At 41.2% G+C, this 23,775-nt stretch overlaps 1 protein-coding gene across 2 annotated transcripts in view; it reads left to right on the top strand.

Annotated features, from left to right (window-relative positions):
• Nucleotides 1–21,934, top strand: part of Atp8b4 (ATPase phospholipid transporting 8B4 (putative)) — a 160,082-nt gene extending 138,148 nt beyond the window's left edge. For both annotated transcript variants that reach the window (XM_036185697.1, XM_036185698.1), the window contains exons 23-27: nt 2,440–2,523; nt 9,772–10,017; nt 15,459–15,597; nt 18,937–19,067; nt 21,189–21,934. In XM_036185697.1, the coding sequence (XP_036041590.1) occupies nt 2,440–2,523; nt 9,772–10,017; nt 15,459–15,597; nt 18,937–19,067; nt 21,189–21,470 (882 nt within the window). In that variant the 3' untranslated portion in view covers nt 21,471–21,934. The remainder of the gene's footprint in view (nt 1–2,439; nt 2,524–9,771; nt 10,018–15,458; nt 15,598–18,936; nt 19,068–21,188) is intronic.
• Nucleotides 21,935–23,775: the final 1,841 nt, after the last annotated feature.

Genomic DNA, 23,775 nt, shown 5'->3' with positions numbered 1-23,775 from the left:
CACACACTTCCTCACTCATTTACCAGCCCTTGCCCCAGCCCATTCACTCTTCAGATCTAGTTGAAGACACTAGATTTTTGCTCTGGTGCCTTTTTCTCACCGCAAAATCTAACCATGCTAAACACATCTCCAAGGCAAATAACACTGCCAGTGTCTGTGTTAGTCAAGTTAAATAGAGCTCTCCAGAGCATTTGGCCTCGGACGAATGGCTTCCATTTTTTTTCTTTAACAAGTAAATGATACTGCTAAGACACAGCACACTTCAAATTCAGATTTAACATCTGAAGAAACCAGAACATTTTCTCTTCCAGCTTTACATCTGCAGGACATAATTGGAAGGATCATCTTGCTCATGTAGCCAAGTCCAACCTACTTTACCGCCTCTGACTCATTTGAGTCTAAAGTTCTCTAATGCTTTAGTACTTCCCCACAAAGAAATTAGGTTTCCAAATATATTCAAAATCTATTAGGTTGACCCAGGGCCTTTTATCTTTTGTTGGAAGCACTGTTGAAGATTCTGGGGTTACTACCACTGCATCATGGCCCTTCAGTTTGTTCTCAGCTTAGTATCAACCCTCCAATGCATTCAGCCAGTTTACTACACAATAACCCTGTCTTTAAGGCCTTATGGATGTATTTACTTTCTATTTATTTATTGAGACAGTATTTTACTATGTTCCCTAAGTTGATCTCAAACTTGGTCTCCCTCTCACCCCTACCTCAGGCCCTCAAGTGCTGGTATTGTAAAGGACTGTCACTATACCTGGCTGCTCTACCTTAGCTCTTGACGTCTACCATGCCCCTTATTGGTAACTCTGAGTTATTCAATGGTGGGTGTGCTGTTTGCTGGGCATAGGGATGCTTTTTTGCCTAAGGTATGCTTCACCAGATCTTCCTGGATCATGAGAGTGTCCCTGTGCTAGGGATCTGTTCATTCAATTCCTTCCTTCCTTCCTTCCTTCCTTCCTTCCTTCCTTCCTTCCTTCCTTCTTTCCTTCTTTCCTTCCTTCATCCCTCCCTCCCTTCTTTCCTCCCCCCCTTCCTTCCTTTTTCCAATGTCACTTCTCAATGAGGTCATCTTCAGTCACCTTGTTAGAGTGATAACCCTCTCACACCCCTGTCTCCATTCCTCCCTGGTAATTATTGTATTCTAATTTACTCACTCACTCACTCACTCACTCACTTCCTCCTTCAAAATTTGACCTTTTATTGTGTCTTGCCTTTGCCATTACAATGCAAATTTTTTGATAAATTCCTGTGTGAGTGACCATGTTGAATTATTACTACACAGGATCTAGAAATTGATGTATATTGATTTCTCAATACATATTGAATTACAAATGAATGAATATTATGAAGGTGGTAGGATAGTCATTGGTTAGGAGCCAGAGATCCATATTTTAATGTTTACATTTTCCTATAATAAGAAATTCTTAAGGATTTCCTTTCTGCCTCTCTATGTCATCAACAAAATGGGCATGTAATTACTATTCTATTAGTGGGACTTATGCAAAGATTTTGTTTGTTGGGTTTTTGAAAACAGGGTCTTTTCTAGGCCAGGCTGACCTCCAACTCACTTTATAGTTAAGGATGACTTAGAATTGTCAGCCTCCTGCTTCCACCTCCTGGGTGTGGTGATTGCAGGTTTGTATCTCTACCCCTGGCTTATATAGTGCTGAAGATCAAATCCTAGGCACCATGAATGTTATGCAAGCACTCCACAGACTGAGCTGCATGGCCAACCCCCTATGCAAGTCTGTCTTAGGCACCCTTTTCTGTGCATGTGAGGGGATGCTTTTATTGTCTTGGTTACATCCAGGGCAGTGAGTCCTGGGATTTGTGCTCCCTTGCTATAAGGCACTCCCAAGAGAAGATTTGAATATAGTGTAGGGATAATATGGTGTAGGCTCATTTCTGTGTTTCTTTGGGAATACTTTAGTGGATTCTTTGAATATCACTTAGATCATGCATTTGAACTTGTAATAAGCTATTCAAAACTTGGAGAATACAATAGTAACCCACTATAAGGATCTGGTGTCTCACATTTCTCTGGTGTTGTGTGTTGATTTGGTATGCTGCATGCATTAGTTCATGTCACCCCCATTGACACACGGTGAGGAGGGTATGATGTCCCTTCAGCGATGGGGTAGAGTTAAGCATAGTGATGCATGCCTGCAATCCCAACATGTAGAGGATAGCTTCACATTTGAGGCCAGCATGGGCTACCTAGCGACCAAGGCCCATCCTTAAAAGCAACGAGAAACAAATCAAGTAAAAACAAAATACCTAGAGAAGCTGGCACCCCAAATACCCAGCAGCCCCTCAAAGAGGACCTGGGGAGAGCTAATTCTTTGCCTTGATTCTGAGCTCCTTAGCCCTGACAAACATGGTTTTCACTCTGTGGATGGTGTTTCTCATGAACGTGTTACTTTTTTTCAGACTGTTTATGACCAGTGGTTCATCACTCTTTTTAACATCGTTTACACATCACTACCTGTTTTAGCCATGGGAATTTTTGACCAGGTATGTGTTTGTTTTTTTCTTTCCTATATTTGTTGCTTACTCTGTCTGTTGAATATTTCAGCTATTGCCAGCCAGCTTTTAAGTAGAAGGCTGATTCATGGGAAGATCCCTAGGAATGCAGTTTTTAAAAGAAGTGTTACATGGGTCACAAGTCCTTCTGGGTCCCTTCCCTGCCTGCTGCTTCTCCAAAAAGGTTCTCCACCCAAGTTTGCCTTATCTGTTCTTAGGGATTCACATCTCGCAGTGTTGATGTAAGGTTCTGAGAAGTCATGCATGAAGTCTTTTCTTTCATTTAAGTCCAGCATTTCTCAAATGTCTGTGATTGTATCTTTTAAAAAATATAATACTTTAAATTAAATTTTTGAGTGTAGTTGGCTGTTTTTACTCTTTGGCCTCTTTGGCTTTTATTCCCTTGTATCAGTTCTTCAGCTGAATGGGGGGCCCACCACCCAGCTCCCAAATAAAACACAGGGTCTTACTATTACTTATAAATGCCACACCTTACTTAGCTTGGCTTGTTTCTAGCCAGTTTTTGTTTTATTTTATTTTATTTTTTTTGAGACAGGGTTTCTCTGTGTAGCTTTGTGCCTTTCCTGGAACTCACTCTGTAGCCCTGGAGGGCCTTGAACTCACAGAGATCTGCCTGCCTCTGCCTCCCAACTGCTGGGATTAAAGGTGTTCACCACCACCGCCAGCCTAGCCAGCTTTTCTTAACTAATTATCTTGTCTATCTTTTGCCTCTGGGCTTTTATCTTTCTCTAGTTCTGTATAACTTTTCTTTCTTGCTCCATTGCTGGTTGTGTAGCTGGGTGTCTGGCCCTTTCTTATCCCTCTTTTTCTCCTCCTATTTATTCTCTCTGCCTGCCAGCCTCTCCTACCATTTCTCTTGCCTAGCTATTGGCCATTCAGCTCTTTATTAGACATCAGGTGTTTTAAGATAGGCACAGTAACACAGCTTCATAGAGTTAAACAAATGCAACATAAAAGAATGCAACACATCTTTGCACCATTAAAACAAATGTTTCACAGCATAAACCAATGTAATACATCTTAAAAATAATATTCCACATTTGAGACTTTCATAAACACGTACAATGTATTATGATCACGCTCACTGTTCCCAACTCCTACTCAGCCTTCCCAGATTTACCCTAACACCCCCACTGCCCCTCTTAACTTCACATCCTCTCTCTTTTTCTCTTTTAATGACCCACAAAGTCCAATTTATGCCACCTGTGTACACACGGATGCGAGGCCACCCACTGGAGCACAGTTTACCTTCCAGAGGCCATATTCTTAAAAATGACTCTTCCTTTCCTAGTAGCTATCAGCTGCCATCATGAGCCCCTCTCCTATCCAGGCTAGAAGGGTGACTGGATTGATCTTGTACAGGAAGCCACAGCCACTGTGAATTCATGGGAGCAGTGGCCATGTCATGTCCAGAAGACACTGTTTTCTCCACCATCCTCCACCCAGCCCTGACCTCTGGCTCTTGTATTATTTCTGCCCACTCTTGTGTGATGTCCTCTGAGCTCTAGCGTGAGGGCATGTGATACAGATATCCCAGTTAAGGTTGAGCAACATTGCAGATGTTATTCTTTGGGCTTTGACCGGTTGTGAGTTTCTGTAGTAAGCACCATCCACTTCACAAAGAAGCCTCTCTCATGAGGATTGGGAGCTGTATTAATCCATGGGTTTAGAAATACATATTTAGAGGTCAATTTGATACTGTGTCCATTTATCAAAATAAAAGTAGTAGGTTCACCCTTAGAGCTCAGTGAGCTCACCATCCATAGGTTCTTAGACAGATTTACTGTATCAAGTATGAATTGCTTCCGTGAAACAGGGTTTATCCGATCAGGAAGTGTTTGGTTACTTTTATAACATATGTGCCCTTGTTACACCCATGGATGTATCTTGCCAGGCTGATTGTTATTGCAGCTTTAGGGTTTCACAGCTGGATAAAATTTTTGCTGACTTTTCTCCTTTGGTGCCCTGCATAGCACCTTCTAGAAATGTGAGAGCTAGCCTGCAGAGGGAGATTGTCCTGGGAACCAGCTTGATTTCTCCATGTCCTGTGACCAATGTTTGGTGTCTTCAGCAGTAGAGTCTCACCAACTTGATTGTCTGGTGGGCAACCAAGGGCAATGGCAATGTTTTATTATTATTGTGGTCTTCTCCAGGAGACCCCTGGCCAACAATTCAATGGGAGGTATCCCACACCTACTTGTATTTTTATTTGCCGACATGTGGCTTCTGGGAGAAGTATTATTCCCTAAGAAGGGCCTCTCTCTCTGTCTCTGTCTGTCTCTGTCTCTGTCTGTCTGTGTCTGTGTCTGTCTGTCTGTCTGTCTCTCTCTGTAGAAAGCTTGTAAAATAGGCTTCTAAATGGCTTTTAAAAACATCCTTAATGTTAGTCATTCCTCGTCCCACCCTCTCCTCGATCCTACCCTCCCATCCCTCCCCCACTTAGATCTTCCTGTCCATTATTCTGCTTTCCCCTTCACATTGTTGTATTTCATTATCCTCCTTCCTTAAGATAGTTCTTCCTCCACCAACGGCCCCTCTCCAGTTTCCTGGCTTCAACAGGTACTCCAAGTTAAACACACAAATCTAAAGAGTCAATGCTAGGCTCCATATATGAGTGAGAATATGTTGCTTTTGTATTTCTGGCTTTCCAGTTCCATCCATTCACCTGAAAATTTCGTAATTTCAATTTTATTTACAGCTGGATAAAATTCTAATGAGCATATGTACCACATTTTAATTATTGTTTCATCAGCTAATGGACATCTAGGCTATTTGTGTTTCCTAGTTCCTGTGAACAGAGCAATGATAAACATGGATAAACATGTGTCTCTGTGGTAGGATATTGAGTCCTTTGGATATCTGCCCAGATTCACATGGTATAACTTTTTGAGGCACCTCTCCACTGATTTCCATAGTGGTTGTACATGTTTGCACTCCCATCAACAGTAAATGAGGGTTTCTGTTCCCCACATCCTCACCAGCATTTGCTATCACATGTTTCCTAGATGACAACCAGTCTAATTGAGGTGATGTGGAGTCTCAAAGTAGTTTTAATTTGCATTTCCCTGCTAGCTAAGGATTTTGGAAACTTTAAATATGTTTATTATCCATTTACATTTTTCTATTGAGATTCTCTGTTCATATCCATAGCTCATTTTTAAAACTGCTATTTCTTTTCTTGAAATGTGTGTATATTCTAGACCAGGAGGTCTCAACCTGTGAGTCATAACATCTTTGGGGGTGGTCAAACAACTCTTCCACAGAGGTTGCCCAAGACCACTGGAAAACACAGATATTTACATTATAATTCATAACTAGCAAAATTATAGTTATGAAGTAGCAACAAAAATAATTTTATGGTTGGGGGTCACCATGGCATGAGGAACTAACTGTATTAAAGTGTCACAGCAGAGCCAGGCAGTGGTGGCGCATGCCTTTAATCTCAGCACGTGGGAGGCAGAGGCAGGTGGATCTCTGTGATTTCAAGGCCAGCCTGGTCTACAGAGCGAGATCCAGGACAGGCACCAAAACTTCACAGGGAAACCCTGTCTTGAAAAACAAAACTAAACAAAACAAAACAAACAAATAAGTCACAGCATTAGGAAGGTTGAGGACTTCTGTTCTCGACCCTAACCCTCTGTTCTATGTGTAACTGGTGAATTTTCTCCCATTCTGTAGGTTCTCTTTTTTCTTGATTAACAGTTTTCTTTGGTGAACAAAAACATTTTCATTTAATGAAATCCTACTCATTGGTAGTTGATCCTATTTCCTGAGTGACCAGGGTCAGATTCAGAAGATCCTTAACTGAGCCCGTATCCTGAAATGTACCCTTACTCTTTCCTGTAGAAGTTTTGGAGTCCATGATATATTTGGAGTTGATTTTTTTTTTTTTTTTACATAATGAGATATACATTCTGAGTTTCATGCTACTCTATGTAGTTATCAAATTCCCCAAATACTATTTGTTTAAGATGCTGTGTTTTCTATAGTGTGTATTTTTGTCATCTTTATTAAACAGACCAGGTGGATCTAGGTATGTGAACTTACATCTTGGGCTTCCATTTTATTCCACTAATTGATGTGATTGGGTTCTGTGCCAATACCATGTTGTTTTAACACCACAGCCCTAAGTTAAAGAAAGGAATGGCGATGCTTCCAGCAGTGTCTTCATCCTCCCTGACGACCCTCACTATCTTGAATCTTTTGTGCTTCCACATTAATTCTAATGTTGTTCAGTGGCTGTGAAGAATTGCATTAGAATTTTGATGAGATTGCCTTGAATCTGTAGGTTGAATTGGATGGCCATTTTCACAATGATAAGTCCACCAGTTCATGAATATGGGAGGTCTGTCCGTCTTCTGTGTCTTCTTCAGTTTCTTTTCCACCAGTTCATGAATATGGGAGGTCTGTCCATCTTCTGTGTCTTCTTCAGTTTCTTTTTTTGGTGTTTTAAAGTTTTTCATTGTTCAGGTCTTTCACTTGTTATGTAATTATATCTTTCCCTCCCCCTCCTTTTTCCATTAAATGTTAGAGCACAGATTCTCTAGCTTTCTCCACCCCTAATCAGGTCACAACAACCCTACAGTCTATCAAAGAGTTGACAAGACACTTCTGTGACTTTTAGAGTACACACACTTCGCAGGAAAAAAAAGGCCAGCTTTTCTCCTCTGCTGGCCAGGACAAAGGAAACTTTAAACGTCCGCCTCCCAAATAATGTGGTATGGAAATTTCTGCCATCCCTTGAGAGTCTATAATAGTGAAAAAAAATCTCAGGAGACTTGAAGGCTTCTCTTTCTGCTTCCTGTCATGCTAGACATGATGGCTGAATGAGAATGAGCACATGACCACTCCAAGCATGGTTGAGGAGAAGGATTTTATTGTAAGTATAAGGGAGAAAACAGTCAGAGGCATATATATGAAAGAATCTAGACTGAACTGAGCCATGAGAGTGGAGGTGGAAGGGGTGAGAGAGGAAGATAGATAGAGAGATAGATAGAGAGATGAGGAGAGAGGGCAAGTGGACCAAGAGAGTGCATGGCCAAAGGGACAGGTTTATACAGGAATGGGAAGCTGTGGGAAGGGAAGCAAAGCCCTTGGGATGGAGAGTTTCAAGGTAGGGGACAGGTGAGAAGTTCTGGGAGGGGCCACAGGCACTGAGGTGAGCCTTGTCCTGGGTTTCTTTGGGACCTGATGTGGCTGTATGTCCTAATGCTCTCCTACTTCAAGCCCTGTCATTTCCTCCTCCCTTCATTGTTAACAAGGCTTTTCTTCTAACAAACTTTATTCTGGAGGGTTCTTCCCTTCAGGTCCTTTTGTGAACCTGTTGATTTGGCTTCAAACATTAAAATGTCTCAGAACTGGTGCCTCTGAGATCATGTGCAGGGAAATGCTATGTTAGCTTCTGGGGCTTCACAGAGAACTTTGCAGGGCTAAGGAAAAATGAAGGGATGGGGTGGTGCATAACATATCAGCATGTACAGTGAACCCTCCTTGGCCAGCACAGAGCAGAAAGAGCTCCAGGGCACCGAATGGCCTGTCTAAGAGAGGTGAGCACACACAACCCCTCAGTCATGGGGAGACGGGACAGACTTTTATTTAGTGTTTATGTGTGTGAGACAGGAGAACAGGGAGGAATCCATTCTAAGAATGCTGCTTCACGGCCTACTCTGGTTTGGAACATACTTCCTGGCAAGGGAGGAAGTCTGGCTGCCTGTGGGGAAGTAGAAGCATAGCCAGTAGAGTTTCCATGGCACAATTAAAATGTATTACTTTTAAAACTTTTTTTTTTTTGAGGTATTTTTGAGACCAGATTTTCTCCAATCTGTTATTAGACCTGTTTACTAGACTTGGTTTTCTGGCTCAAAGCTATCTATTGCACAATGCACGTCTTCATACTGTGAGGTCACCCCCTTCTCCCATTCTGTCTACTTTGGAGTTGGTTCTGAGTCTCCTGTCCATATGTAAAAAGGGCATCTGCACAAAGTACTGAACTTCAAAAGACCTTAGATGTAAAGGATTAAGCACACGCTCTTCCAAGTGCTGGTGTTTACAACTGTTTCTTTTCTTGGTGCTTTGTAGCTGCCCACAATGTGGAATCAAATAGTAAAAATAAAGCAGTTCTGGGAATAAAAAAAAAAAACCAGCAAAAAACCAAAAACAGTTATTGTGCAATTTGAAAAAAGCAAAGCAAAAAAAAACGAAACACAATAAGCCTCCTTATTGTCATCAAGTTGAATGTCTGTTCCTTTCCTTTCTTCCTTGGCCCTTAAGCTGATGTCAGAGTCATGGATGCTGGCCACAAAAGGCCACAGGGATCATCTCTGGTGTCACTTACTATGTGAAAGGAAGCCAGCCCTGGGGGTTCTAGTCACTGAGCGATCAGCCAATAAGTGGCAGAATTAAGACCACCCCAAGCTTACTTGAGTCTGGGCAGCTACATTTTACTGTCCTTGTTATTATCACCACCATTGTTTTATTAATGTTCTGTGTGAGCATAGGTCTTTATTTTTTACTTTTAAAGATGTATTTATTATATATAGTGTTCTGTCTGCATGTAGGCCAGAAGAGGGCGCCAGATCTCATTACAGATGGCTGTGAGCCACCATGTGGTTGCTGGGAATTGAACTCGGGACCTCTGGAAGAGCAGCCAGTGCTCTTAACTGCTGAGCCATCTCTCCAACCCAAGCATAGGTTATCGACTACTTAATATGGGGCAAGGACCCTGCAGAAACATCTCCTCGTCATGGCAGTGGTTTTCTGTGTGGGAGGTATTTCTGTTTGTATTTCTGCAGATGAAGAAACCAAGACTTGGTTTAAGTACAAGACTACACACTGCCCAAACCTGTTACCAGGCCTTCAGTTCATCACTGTGTGGTTTCAAAGCCTGTGACTATAACTGTACCAGTCACCACGCTAGAATAAAGTACGCTTGTATCTGGCGGCTTCCCCAGGGAGGGCTTCTCAAAGAGAACATGTCAGGGTTCATGGAATCCTCCTCTTGGCAGTCTGGGCCATTCTACAAGGATGAAGGGGATTAGAGTCCCATAAAATTTACCATCTGGTAGGCATGTTCTTCTGGGAATAAAAGCAAGATAATGTCTTGTTCTCGACCAGTGAGTAGTAGGTAATAAGGCATGCTTACAATGACCGTGTCTATTTCTAGGGATAAGGAATGCAGGACCTCCCTGACTCTTCTCTGAAATTACACTCTGTTTACAGGATGTGAGTGACCAGACCAGCATGGACTGTCCCCAGCTCTATGAACCTGGACAACTGAATCTACTTTTTAACAAGCGTAGATTTTTCATCTGTGTGGCACATGGAATCTACACTTCATTAGCTCTTTTCTTCATTCCCTATGGGTCCTTTTACAACGTGGCTGGAGAAGATGGGCAACACATCGCTGACTATCAGTCCTTTGCTGTTACCATGGCCACATCTTTGGTCATTGTGGTCAGTGTACAGGTAACTCTGTTCCTTAAAGCACTTCTGCCTTGATGTGATAGGTTCAACATAGGTTGAAGTTCACTGTCAGCTGATTCTGCTTGGTAAGGTGCCAGATAGGGAATAACCCTAAGAGAATACAACGAATTCCCTTGGTTTGCTTATAGGCATATGCATTTGTGTGTAGGTCCTCTTGCCTTTGTCCATGCTTGAGCAGGCCAGAGCCTGATATAAAGATGTCTTCCTCAATCATTTCTCTACCTTGTTTTGAGGGATAGGGTATTTCACCAAACCTGAAGCTCACCATTTCAGCTAGACTGGCTATCAGCCAGTGGTCTGCCATCTCTAACCACCCAGCACTGGGGATACAGGTGTGTGTTGCTATGCCTGGGATCTTACATAAGTGCTAGGGATAAACTCAGGTCCTCCTGCATGCACAGCAAGTCTTTATTCACTGGGCCATTGATCCAGCCACAGGATTTTCCTCTTAATTGTACATTTTGAAATGAAAGAAATAATCTTTAATAAATAATAAGATTGCTAAATTAGCATTAGGAGTTTACAACTTTCACGTTTGTAGACATATAGCAATCACTTATTTGGGCTGGGTATTATATATAAAGAGAAATGATTAAGGGTTAGAGGTATAGCTCAGTGGTAGAGTGATTGTCGAGTGTGCTCAAGCCCATGGGTTCAAGGCCCAGGACTGAACAAACTAGTCTAACAGAGTGACACATACCTGCTATCCCAGCACTAAGAGGCTGTAGCAGGAGGATTGCTCAAGGACAGGCTACAGTATGAGACCCTGTGTCAAAATGAAAAGTCATACTACTGTTCCTTTCTTGTGTTTGGAGAAGATGCATTTCCAAGGATAACAAAAGTTTCCTATGAATTCAGATGTAATAAGTCCCAGGTTCTAAAGTGAAAACTAGAACTTTTTTGGCAATGCATTTAAAAAAATCATTCAAGAGGCTCAGTGCTCTATTCAAATGGCATGTTAAGAAGACACTCTGACAGGGGAGCTCTTGTGTTCTGAGTTGTGCTTTGGTTTGTTTTCTGGTGCAATTGTGTTAGATGCTCATGCGTTAGAGTTCACACAAACTTCTGGTCCATTAATACCTATAGCACTGGACTGATGTGGTGGGCGATACAACCTCTGGGTTATTTTGTTTTTGGTTATTAAGTGAACTATTAAGAATCATATGATCTCTTTGTCACAAGTTCCAGTCATACATGACCATTTCTTGAGTATTGAGTGAATGAGGGAGATGATAAAAGAGATTTTCTCCCTACTGATCCTATCATGAAAAGAGCTTGTCAGGGTGTGTCCAACCATTAGAAAAGAATAATTAAAAATGACTTGCTTTCCACATTACATCTATAGTCTTCAGACATACCTGTGGCCAGTTTACAAACAGCCTGAGAAGCAGTTCCCTATGCTGAACCTGGAACAACAACAGATTCAGTCATGTGCTGTGGTCTCTCGTGAGGTTCAGAAGCCTTTAAAAGCAAGGCCCTGCAGGGGAGCCCCACACAGAACTTGGGGCATAAGTGAACACAGAGTAAATTTGGAAAGAGCAGAAAAGTACAGAGAAAAGTTAAAATTTGCCCACAGTCCCACACTGCTGTTAACAAGGCAAAAATAGTAGAAATCAATTTTGTGTGATGTTATAATTTTTTTACACTGATCTTTGTTCATGAGTATGTATCTTGTTTTGAGATTATTCTCTGAAATGTCCTTTTCATGGCTATAATACTTCAGTATATGAATATGCTGTAACTTATCAAGCAGGACAGTGTTAGATTGGTTCTACCATTTTCACCATGAAAAACAACACAGTGGCGGACATTCACATGCCAAATTTCTCAATGCTTCTTTATTGCCTTAAAGTATACTCTTTCTTTCTCTCTTTCTTTCTTTCTTTCTTTCTTTCTTTCTTTCTTTCTTTCTTTCTTTCTTTCTTTCTTTTTTAAGATTTTATTTATTTATTATGTATACAGTGAGTGTTCAGCCTGCAGGCCAGAAGAGGGCACCAGATCTCTCATTGTAGATGGTTGTGAGTCACCATGTGGTTGTTGGGAATTGAACTCAGGACCTCTGGAAGAACAGCCAGTGCTCTTAACCTCTGAGCTATCTCTCCAGCCCCTTAAAGTATACTCTTTATTGGTATTTCATTTTTTTTTGTTGTTGTTGTTGTTTGAGAGAGGGTCTCACTGTCTGTCCTGGAACTCTCAATATAGACCAAGATGGCTCCTAATTCACAGAGACCCACCTGCCTCTGCCTCCCAAGTTCTGGGATTAAGGCATATGCCACCATGCTCAGCCAGACTCTATTCTTAAAAGGGGAATTCTGGGTCCAAGGATATATGGAAGTTTGATTTTTTTTTTTAAACTCATTGCAAAACATCTTCCCAAATAGATTATTTTCAGCAGGTGAGTATAAAATATCCTTCTCAGCCAGGCCTACATGGATAAGAGATCATTACTCTGATCACAATGTTAAGTCCACAGCCTCTGGGTACCTGGGAAATAATTGATGTTCATTGAAAAGTCTTTATTAAGTTTGTGATTTAAACAAGAATAATTAAGTTTTTTTTTTTTTTTTTTTTGCTTTTGAAACAATTATAGATTTACAAATGAGTTGACACTGTAGTGCCTATGTCTGCTCAACCTGCCTTGATAGGACCACACAAACCATGATGGCACTTACGAAAATCAGGAGAAATTAGCATGGATACAGTTTGGTTACCTAAACTATAGGCATGGCTCAGGCTTCCCTAGCTTTTCTGTTAGTAACTTTTCTGTATCTGGTGACCAGCACAGGGTTCCACAGGGCATATCACTGTCATGTTGCCAAAGTCTTTGACTTCTGATGGCTCTGTGGTCTTTCTTCATCTGTAAAAACTTTGAAGAATAGTGGTCAGATAGTTTGTAAAATGTTCTGATGATGTCTGAGCAAGACACTGATCTATGAGTATGGCTGAAATGTCATCAGGAGTCATGTTATGGCTACTTTTTTTTGTATAACACTAGTATTTGGTTTTACCCTAGGTCCCTGCATTATCTGGTATCAGGTTCTTGGTCACTCAAGCAGTGTCAGGTATAGGTTCCATCTCCTGGAGTGGGCCTTAAGTCAAATCAGTCATTGGTTAGTTATTCCCACAAGCTTTGTGCCACCATCTCACCAGTGTGTCTTACAGGGAGGACACCACTTTATTTCAAAGGGTTTGTGACTGCGTTGAGGTTTAGGTAGGACTGTTTCAATTTTTTTTCTCCCTCTACCTTTACTTTTATCTTCAGTTTTGGTACATAAATGATGGTGTGATGTTATTTCAGAATGCTACTGAATACTCTTTTCACATAGGTTTTGAAGGTTCCAAATTCTTTTCAAATTAACACTGTAGCTTGTGCTCATTTTATTATTTATTTAGAACTAATTATAAATTCACTAGAATCCTTGCATGCCACCTTTTAAAAATTCAATACTACAATTGTTTTGAGGTTTTTGTTTTAATTTATTTGGCTATAATGATATCTTTCAGGAATTAATAGAGAAAGAGTATCTGGATGTTAAAATTTTGAGCTTAAACATTCTTTATCTTTGTACTTAAGCACTATATTGGGTAGGAATAAGACTCTGGCTATAGCTCCTTCCACCCCAGGCTGAAGCCCTTTCAACTTTACTGCTACATTTCTATATCCCAGTTCCTCTGTGGTAGATGGATGTCAGCTGACCCCTTCCCTCTCAGATATCACTCCTTTGGTCTAAAAGCTTATGCTCTTTATTTGATTTCTTCAATGCTACCAGAATATGATCCCCGCTTCACTAATTTGCCTGGTATTTGAAGAGTCCTCTCAGTCTGAAAATCTAGGCTATTGCTGGCTGAGAGCACTTTTCTTTTATCATATCTTTGACTGGCACTTCTTTATTTATTCCTTATTTTGTTCAAAGATCTTATGAATTATATATTGGGCTCATGAATCTGATACCTACAGATTTGCGAATGGTTTCCATTTCTTAATTTGTGTTCCCTGTTGTTTTCATTTATTCACTCCAGGATAAAAAGTTAGCTCTCATCGGTGGTGATTCTTGTTTGGGTTTTCTGTTCAAGTTTTAAAATCAGGGGTTGGGGATTTAGCTCAGTGGTAGAGTGCTTGCCTAGCAAGTGCAAGGCCCTGGGTTTGATCCTCAGCTCCAAAACAAAACAAAACAAAAATCAGAAGTGGTGTTTTTTCCCCTCAGGTTTGTTTTGTATCCTCTTAAGAGATCTCCCGATGCTTAGCTGTTACTGTAATGCTTGTCTATCACATTTATTAGTTCCATTACAATGGGAGATACCTGTTCTTATAGCTTAGGTCTTTTTATATGAGTTATAATTTCCTTTCCTTCTTGTAACATGGACCAGGCCTTTTTCTTTTGCTGGTGATGAACTGAGAGGTGGTGGAAGAAAGAATTAGAGGTTCTGGTTTAGTGTCCTGGTAGCCAACTACACTAGATAATTAGCAGGTCTTGACCAGGAAGGACATCAGAGCTGTCTGTCTTCAGTTGTAATAGTCCTGTAATTCAAATTGTCTGCTTCCAGGGTTCTAATGCTACCAGTACTTCAGAGGGCAGCAAACTGCAGTGGGAGAGGAACATGTTTCCATGTCTAGAGGGGGTATATCCATGTCGTAGAAAGGGTCCCTTCAGGCAGAGAAGGAGTCTGCAGCCTTTTACCTGCACATCTCCTGAGGCCTCTGCCATGTAAATAACATTGTTGCTCCCACACAATATACTGGAAGGAAAGAAGGGATTGGAAATACACTCCCAGGCCACCATAAATTTTTATGACAAAAAAGTCAAACCTTTTTCTTTCGTGATTTGAGGAATCTAAGGTAGAGGGTCATTAAAATTAGTTGGAACGTTCACATAAAAATATCCCATGTGAAGCCAGGCAGTGGTGGTGCACTCCTATAATCCCAGCACTCGGGGGGCAGAGGCAGGTGGAGCTCTGTGAGTTCGAGGCCAGCCTGGTCTACAAATCAAGTTCCAGGAAGGGCACAAAGCCACACAGAGAAACCCTGTCTCAAAAAACAAAAAAATAAAAATAAAAAAATCCCATGTGTAAAAAAAATATCTTATGAAATTTTACACACAGCTCATAAAATGTTGCACTAACCCACTACAAGATTTTTTCTCCATAGAAATATTTTGATAGCAATTTAGAAAATCATTTTATTGTCTTGTTTCTCATTAAAAAATAAAACCCTTAACATTCCATTTCCTAGGGCTGTTTTGACCTTGGCAGATACAGTCGCCTGTTTACCTATGCTCTAGCCATGAGTCTAACACGTCAGTCTCCTATGTGTGCAGAAGTGGACATGTGCAAGGATGGTTGGTGATCTGGGAGCAGCCGTAGGGGCAAGCTTTTGTTTATAGTGACTCCTCTTTTGCATTCGACTCTATTTACTCTATTTGCAGATAGCCTTGGACACCAGTTACTGGACTGTGGTTAATCACGTCTTCATCTGGGGCAGTGTTACTACCTATTTTTCCATTTTACTGGCCATGCACAGTAATGGTGTCTTTGGAATCTTCCCGCACCAGTTCCCCTTTGTTGGTAAGTGTCCCTTACTTTTGTGAGCCCCTGTGTCATACTGAAAGTTCTTTGTCTTTATGTTGTTGTTGTGTAGAGCTAGAAATGGCCAATCTTTTTTTCTAGGAATTGACTCATGCACCTGAAGCCTTCTAGATTTGAAAGGGGTTCCAAAAGACTGCTATTTTCCTTGCCAGATGCAATTTATAGGCTCTAATAGCCCAGATGCAATAGGCTGTGCCCTAGAGAACAGCTGCCAGCCTGTGAAATGTTCATTTGTTTTACAGAGACAAGAGGAAGAAATACCCAGTTATCCTTACACTAGGTTACCATTGGCATATCTGTCAAAGTCCCCCATAGACATTATCTGCATTTAGATAAAAGGGAAATGTTGCAGACATTATAGCCCTCTGTAGATTTCTGAACATCCTTCCAGAAATGGCCAGAAGCGATGGCTGACCTAGATAGTCAGGCTTCAAACACCATCTCCACCACTTAATGAATTGTGTGATGTTAAATGCATTTTATTTTCTTTCCATGATTGAAGATTTATTTATGAGCTAGGTTATTAATTGTTCCCATTTTCAATAGAAAGAATTGAAGATCAAATGAGTCACTACTTATAAAATGTGAGGATGTATTCTGGTTAAATAAATATTAACTCTGATCATAGTGTTTGTCTTAGGTATGATTTCTATTGCTGTGGTAAAATGCCATGATGAAAAACAACTTTGGAAGGAAAGGGTTTATTTCATCTTACATGTTCTGATTACAGTGCATTATGAAGGGAGGGCAGGGCAGGAGCTCAAGGCAGGAGCCTGGACACAGGAAGAGCTGATGCAGAGGCCATAAAAGGAACACAATTTATTGGCTTTCTCTCCATGGCTTACTCAATTTGATTTTTTTCTTCTTTCTTTTCTTTTCTTATTGTAAAAGTATATTTAGTTTTTGTTGATTGGTGTTTCTCTCTCTCTCTCTCTCTCATTTGTTTTTTGTTTTTTAAGACAGGGTTTCTCTGTGTAATAGCCCTGGCTGTCCTGGAGCTCTTTGTGGACAGGCTGGCCTTGAACTCACAGAGATTTACCTGCTTCTGCCACATCAATTATTAATTAAGAAAATGGTAGAAGTCTTGCCTATAGGCCAATCTTATGGAGACATCTTCTCAACTGAGAGTCCTTCTTCCAAAATGACTCTAGCTTGTGCCAAGTTGCCATAAAACTAGCCAGGATGGGCTGGAGAGATGGCTCAGAGGTCAAGAGCACTGGCTATTCTTCCAGAGGTCCTGAGTTCAATACCCAGCAACCACACGGTGGCTCACAATCATCTGTAATGAGATCTGGTGCCCTCTTCTGGCCTGCAGACATACATGCAGGCAGAACACTGTATACATAATAAATAAATACATCTTAAAAAAAAAAAACAACAACTAGCTAGGACAATATTATTATTCAAGAAATTGTGATTTGATGATTATGTTTGGGAGCATTGTAGGAGAATTTGAATGTCTGATGGGGTAGCAAGGAACCCCTAAAATTCCTTAAAGTCCTGAGGTTGCATTATTCAATAAAGAGGACATATCCAGTGTTCCCGTGTTAAAGTTCACATTTCAAAATTATTCTGGAAAGATCACTTAATTTTATACAAGAACTCTTAATATACTTTCCAAGAAGTTTGAAATTCTCTGGTACAGGTGAGTAAGTAAATAACAGATTTTTGGGGTTCACCTAAACAAACTAGAAAGGAATGATACACAGAGGTTCACCTAAACAAACTAGAAAGGAATGATACACAGAGACACGTCTTGTGAGCTCAAACAGGCAGCACAGTGCATCCAATCCATTCTAAGATTATCCCAGCCTAGAAAACAATTCTCACGAGACTGATCCGTGTAGGAAGTGTCTCAGGATCAATTCTGAAGCGGGCATCTTCACTGATGCCAGGGTTCTATTTCCATCCAGCTGTGTGTGCGCACACTGTTCTTCAACTTTCCCCCTCTTACACGTACAGTAACCTCTTCAAACCCTAACAGTCTTGCTCAACACACCACGTTAATACTTTGTTTACCAAAAGATTCCAATCATGTAGAGACATGTTGGTTAGTCATGAGAAGAAGCCAGTGAGAAAAGAAGACTTGAGAACTGCTTTTAAGTTTCATTTTATTTACTTTTGTGTTACCAAATCTGAAGGTTTAGTGCATTTCCAATCCTAAAGACCACTCTAATGTACAAAATGGGACTGCTTCCCCTGGAGAATATAGTTTGTGTATGGACTAATCCTTTTCAGTCAAGCACATGCCATCCACGAATTAATTACTGAGATCCAATGAAAGTTTACAAAAGTTAGATCAACATTGGGGTTTTCTAAAAAAAAGTTTTTTTCCTTAGTAACTAGCAGCAAGGGGGCGTGGCTTTTAAGCAAAGCTTGTTTTTTTTTTCAGCATTGCCTATGGTTAATGAGCATCAAGGAGCTCCAAAAGACATCTAATTGATTGGATCAAGTTTGTTTCTGCCCTTGGCTTATAGCAACTGGAGTTGGGTGCTCTTTGGTAGATAGATTTACTTTCCAAAGGCAGAAAAAGCAGACATACCAATTAGTAGCCAAGCTCTCATACCCAAAGCCCAGTTGAATGGTGTTAACATGGGTGCATTGGGGTGAAAACCCGGTTGATTGAAGGTATCATGATAAATCCCTAGAGCTGGGGCAGGGATGGTGTCTTCCCATGAAGTCTGCCTGTCCACCCCCTTGCTGCCTCGCTTAGACAAACAATAAATATGTGAAGAATGAGTATAAAGTCTGGAAGTCAGCTTCAGGCTTGGCAATGAGTTTCTCTGGCCTGCCATCTCTCATGTTGGGTAGCTGTGTCAGTGCTCATGGGGAACTCTTTTCATCAACTCAGGAGCCTCCAGGATTTCCTTAGATCTTTTAGCTCACAAGCGAGGGAGCATCAAAGAAATAGCAAGTTCCTTTTGAGGCAGCTTTTCTGGGCTGTTGCCTAGAATTTCAAAGGTTAGCCTTGTGCTAGACACAGTATATTCCTATGACATAGGCAGTCAGTAAGGCCATTGTTTGAAAATGGGCCTGAATTCAAATCATTAATCAGAAGTTCTAATCTGGTCATGGATCGTGAGGTTGAAAGGGGAATTGAGTCAAGCTGAACGGAGCCTGGAAGAGAGGATGCCTGGCCATACCAGCAGTTCTCCAGGGGTTCGTAATAGTTTTAAAGATTTTTGTCTTTAAATTTACATAATTATCAATTTATTTCATAATCACCAACTATAATTGTAAATTAATTTATATAATTATAAAGATTTTATAACAATTCAGTGTCTTATAGCCAGGATGTCCATGTCTCTCTGATGGTAGGAAATGCAATGCACTCTCTGAGTCAGAAGTTCGTCTGGCTTGTTGTTCTCTTGATAGCTGTGGCTTCCGTCATGCCAGTGGTGACATTCAGATTCCTGAAGATGTGTTTATACCCAAGCCTAAGTGATCAGGTATGTTACTCTGTACGTACACTCTGAGTACTTGAAAGCTGGTTGGTGGCTCTCGTGAATGGTGTCCTCCTCTGTCTGAACAGAGGCACAGAGAAAGAGTATTGAGATTCCCATAGGTGCACAACACCATGACACAGTAGATGGTGCTCTCTCCACACGCTAGTCCTGAATGTCAGTGAAGAGAAGTGTATTGGGCTCACTGTGGGTGTGGAGTGATTAACTGTATTTTCACCCCTGACTCTGGCAAAAAAGTTCACTGAGATAATTTTGGAGTATTTCTTTAAGAGAAGGGCAAGCTATAGGGAAAGCTAAGGGCACCATGCAAGGAATCCAAACAAGTCACGTCAAAGGGTCTCATTGTTTGGGTGGAAATAGAATATTGCCTTGGGAAAAAGTGGGAGATGTTACCTGTTGAGCAGATTTGAAAAGGGAACAGCAGCTTTGAGTGGCCTGGGACTCCAAAGCTAGAAGAAAAACAGAAATAACATGGTATAGAAAGTAGCCTAGACTGGAGATTAGAACAGTTCTCAGTGGCTCCTGGGTAAAACAGTACAGATAAAGTGATGCTGGGCTGAGACTCAGGACAGAGAGAAGAGGAGGAGGGGAGACATAATGGTTCCATCCCACGAGGAAAGATAACATGTTTATGGAGGGATTCGGGCTGGAGCATTGATGCTGTGGTGGTCTTTTCTTAATGTGATGTTCCTTACATTCTGGGGGAAGAGTATAAGATGTCTGTTCTTTTGTGTTGGTTCTGAGCTGAATCCAACACAGAAAATCTGAAGATGCTCAATTTTCCTGTATTAAAGATAATCATCATGATTTACTTAATAAGTGTCTTCAGACCTGAAAGTTAGAACTGAGCACTTGTGAAAAATCTCTGGTCATTTTCTCTGCTCACCTTTACAGGGAGATGGGAGATATGTTGTCAACCCATCCAAATGATGTTTAGTACTTAAATTTTTTTTTTGAAACTTCATATGAGCATTGCATCCAGATCATTCTTTCCCTCCCCGCTCTTCCAATTCCTTGAGCTCTCCATCATGAACTCATAATTTCTTCTTCTGTTATTGTGCCGAGTCTGTTTACTGCTGTCTGTCCATACATGTGCGGATACTGTACACACATGTCTAAGGATGACCACTTGAGGCTAGACAACCTATATGGGAGCTTGTTCCAAGAGAAAATGGATTCTTCCTTTTCCAGTAGCCACTGACCAGCTGTAGCTCTTCATGTGGGATATGACTTTGTGAAATGTGCAGATAGGTGTAGCTCTTGCCCCTCATTAAAGAAACTTCTTTGCAGCAGATGGAGACTACTTCAGAGAGCCACACTTGTCAAAACCTAGAGAAGAAGTTTCTATGGGGTGCCCAATTCCAAATGATACAACATCTATAACACAGTTCTACATCTGAGGCCCAGGAAATATTGCCCAGGAGGGGGCAGAAAGAGCCAGAGGAACAAAATCCCTCCTGCTAGTGTCCTTGAGATGTGAGAGAGTAAATCCACCCATCAACTCTCAACAATATGTTTAGTTCTTTAAAAGTCCTCAACCTACACATCCATATTCATGTATCACACACACACATGCACACACACACACCCCAAAACAGAATAAATAAAAGCCCTGAAAGTCTCATGGTAAATTGACCTTCTATAAGAGAGGAAAGGTCTGATTCCAATTTCCCAAATATTCTCCTAATCCAGTTATTAGTAACTACAGGACCCAGACAGACTCTAAAAGGAAAAAAGAGGAGAGAGATTATGAGTATGGGAACTATAGTTATAATATCTCTTTGCAAAAGTGTGCTCCAGACCCTGGATCCCGTTCCCAGTACTGCTGGTCAAGCAAGCAAACACCTTGCCAAAATTCACCATAAGGCCAATGAAATGGAGACAGTAGTTAAATTTATTGGTATTTCTTGTTTACACGAGAATTTCTTGATAGGAATAAAAAAAAACCAACCTGATTAGTGCCTAGTGTAATCTTTTGGGGGGGGGGAATGTTGTGGCTTTTAGGCTTAATGTTTCCTTTTGCAGTGAAGGTGGATGTTTTCTTGTAGCAGATACTCAGTCTAATGTGTGGGTTCAACGTTTTCCTGTGGCTCTCTTCCTCCCCAGATCCGCAGGTGGCAGAAAGCTCAGAGAAAGGAAAGGCCCATACGAAGCCGAAGGCCTCAGGTCCGCAGGTCCAGCTCCAGAAGATCTGGGTACGCATTTGCTCACCAAGAGGGCTATGGAGAGCTCATCACATCTGGAAAAAATATGCGAGCTAAAAGTCCAGCCCCGACATCAGGGCTGGAAAAGACGCTTTATAACAACACAAGCTGGATTGAAAATTTATGTAAGAAAACCACAGACGTGGTGAGCGGCTTTAGTCACGATAAGACAGTGAAGCTGTGAGTCAAGAAGGACTTGAACCACAAGGTTTTCTTTTCACCTCATCAGGGGCTGAGCTTTGGTTGCTCAGGGGCCAAGAGCAGGGCAGATTGCCTAGCTTAACTTAAATCCATGGCCTCCTGTTTCCAATGCCTGTCACATACTGGTGTGTTCTGCAGGAAACCGGGCCAGATGGGCACCATCCAGTTTGTGATTCTGTGGACCAAGCCCTCCCTCGTGGGACAAGCACAGATTTTATTAACTTAAACACCAGTTGATCTGAACTTTGAATCTTATTTATGAAAAAAAAAAAGCTTGTAAATTAGCACTTACACTGGGTGGGTCCTGGGTATGTAAAAAGTACATTCCAACAGTGTGTCCGAACCAGAAAACACATGTCTACAGATATACTGTGTATATGAAGAGCTGCCTTTCCCAAATGTACGTGCAGAATTTAAAGTATGCAGTACGGTGCTCTCAGATTGAGAGTCAGTCTCTCTCTCTCTAGTTATGACCTCTACTTGCCAGTCGACCCTGGACAACAAACCATGACATGCCTGAAGAAAAAGCCTGTAAGATTCCCTGTTTTACAAACCAGTCCAGGGACAAAAGAGAGGGAATATCTTTGCAGAGGGCCTGCTAATGGGGTCAGATGTATTCCGAAAGTGTTCAGTCTGTTCTAGGTAGGGACAAAATACCAGAGTGGCTCCCCAGGAAGTCTCCTAATGTTTCAGTGACTTGTGGTGGAATGCCACACTTTTTGGATAGTGTTCCATACAGTTCATGGGCAAAGGCTGCTGACAGATCCCATTCTAAAAACTTGAGAATTGAAAGGAAGTGAGTGAATAAGCCATCTCTACTGTTATTTACTCAGGTTTAGGTCATGGAGACTCAATTCCTTTTAGTATCTTGTTGTGTTTATAACTCAAACATCTAAATGTGTAGATGTATAAGCTAATTTTTAAGATAGACATTACAGCTCAATTTCGGGATCTCTGGGTGAGCCACTATTTTATAAAGCTCTGTGTTCAAACTGCTGCTCTGCCGCCTCTCATGTGATGGGCAGGTGATGTGCCTTTCTTGAGACTCAGTTTCCTCCTCTACCTACCTACCTCATGTGGTTGATGACATCAAGCACAAATTCTCAAACCATTAGAAACACAATTCTCATATGAATGTATGAATTAGGCTCCAGCTAGTTCATCATCAGAACAGCAGAGCAATTGGAAGAGACCGCAGCACCTGGGCTGTCAGTCATGAGTAGGAGGACCTCAAGGAAATGTGGTTGCTAAATCTGATAGAAAGCAAGTAAAACCTAGCCCAGGGAAAATACTTATGTGGACAGAAGGAAAATAAAGCATCTGGTCTTGTTAGTTTTCCAAAACCAGTCTTCGGTTTTCCAGGCTCCTTCCTGTGATCACGATTCAATTGCTGATCAAACAAAACTACTTTCCACGAAGAGCTTGTTAGTCCTTATGTGGCCTTGATAGATGATGGGCTAGGATGATATTAATTCGTCAATGTCCCCTGTCTTGGTTTCTAAGGGTGATGTTTTTTTTCTGACTGGTAATCAATGAGATAACGTGTACACAGGAGCCTAATACCTAGTGCCTACACCTATAGCAAATGCTGGTAGCCATTTCTTTTCCCTATACATATCGATCTAGAAAAGAGTAAGACCTTTGTGTCTAATGGTCAGCCTCAGTGTGCTTGCTTGTGTTTTATAACAATTTCAAAAACTTTGGAAACTTTCAGTAAATGTTTTGCCACTCTTGATGCTGGATGTTTTGTTTCATTATTGGGAACTCACCAGGGAAATTTTTTGTTACATTGTTTTAGCTCCCTCCCTCCTCCCTCTCTCCCTCCCTCCCTCCTCCCTCTCTCCCTCTCCCTCTCTCTCTCTCTCTCTCTCTCTCTCTCTCTCTCTCTCTCTCTCTCTCTCTCTCTCTCCTCTTCTCACTCCTTACCCTCTGTCTCTCCTTCATATGCCTGGGGAAAATATACATCCTTTTTAGCATTAGAGTCAAGAATTAGATGGACCAATTGGATTCATGCATAACACTAGAAACGGTCAATTTTGACAAGTTCAGTTCAAATTTTACACTTGATCTTAGCTAAAAGGCTGAGAAGTGATCAGTTCAAATTTAAAAGGCCATTTATAAACAGATAGTGCAGAGGATTATGGGAGAAACATTTTATTAGTTTACTTTGGTCCTATGAGAACCGAATAAACTTATGCAGCCCACCGTAAGATACTGAACAGTATGGGATAATTTTGAACCTGAAGATGAAAGTTGGTGGGGTGATGGTGATATAAATAAAATAAATA

The sequence above is a fragment of the Onychomys torridus genome, chromosome 4, assembly GCF_903995425.1.
Source record: "Onychomys torridus chromosome 4, mOncTor1.1, whole genome shotgun sequence".
Classification (NCBI taxonomy): domain Eukaryota; kingdom Metazoa; phylum Chordata; class Mammalia; order Rodentia; family Cricetidae; genus Onychomys; species Onychomys torridus.
Note: the sequence above shows the minus strand (reverse complement) of the source record. Positions and strands in the feature narration are given on the sequence as shown.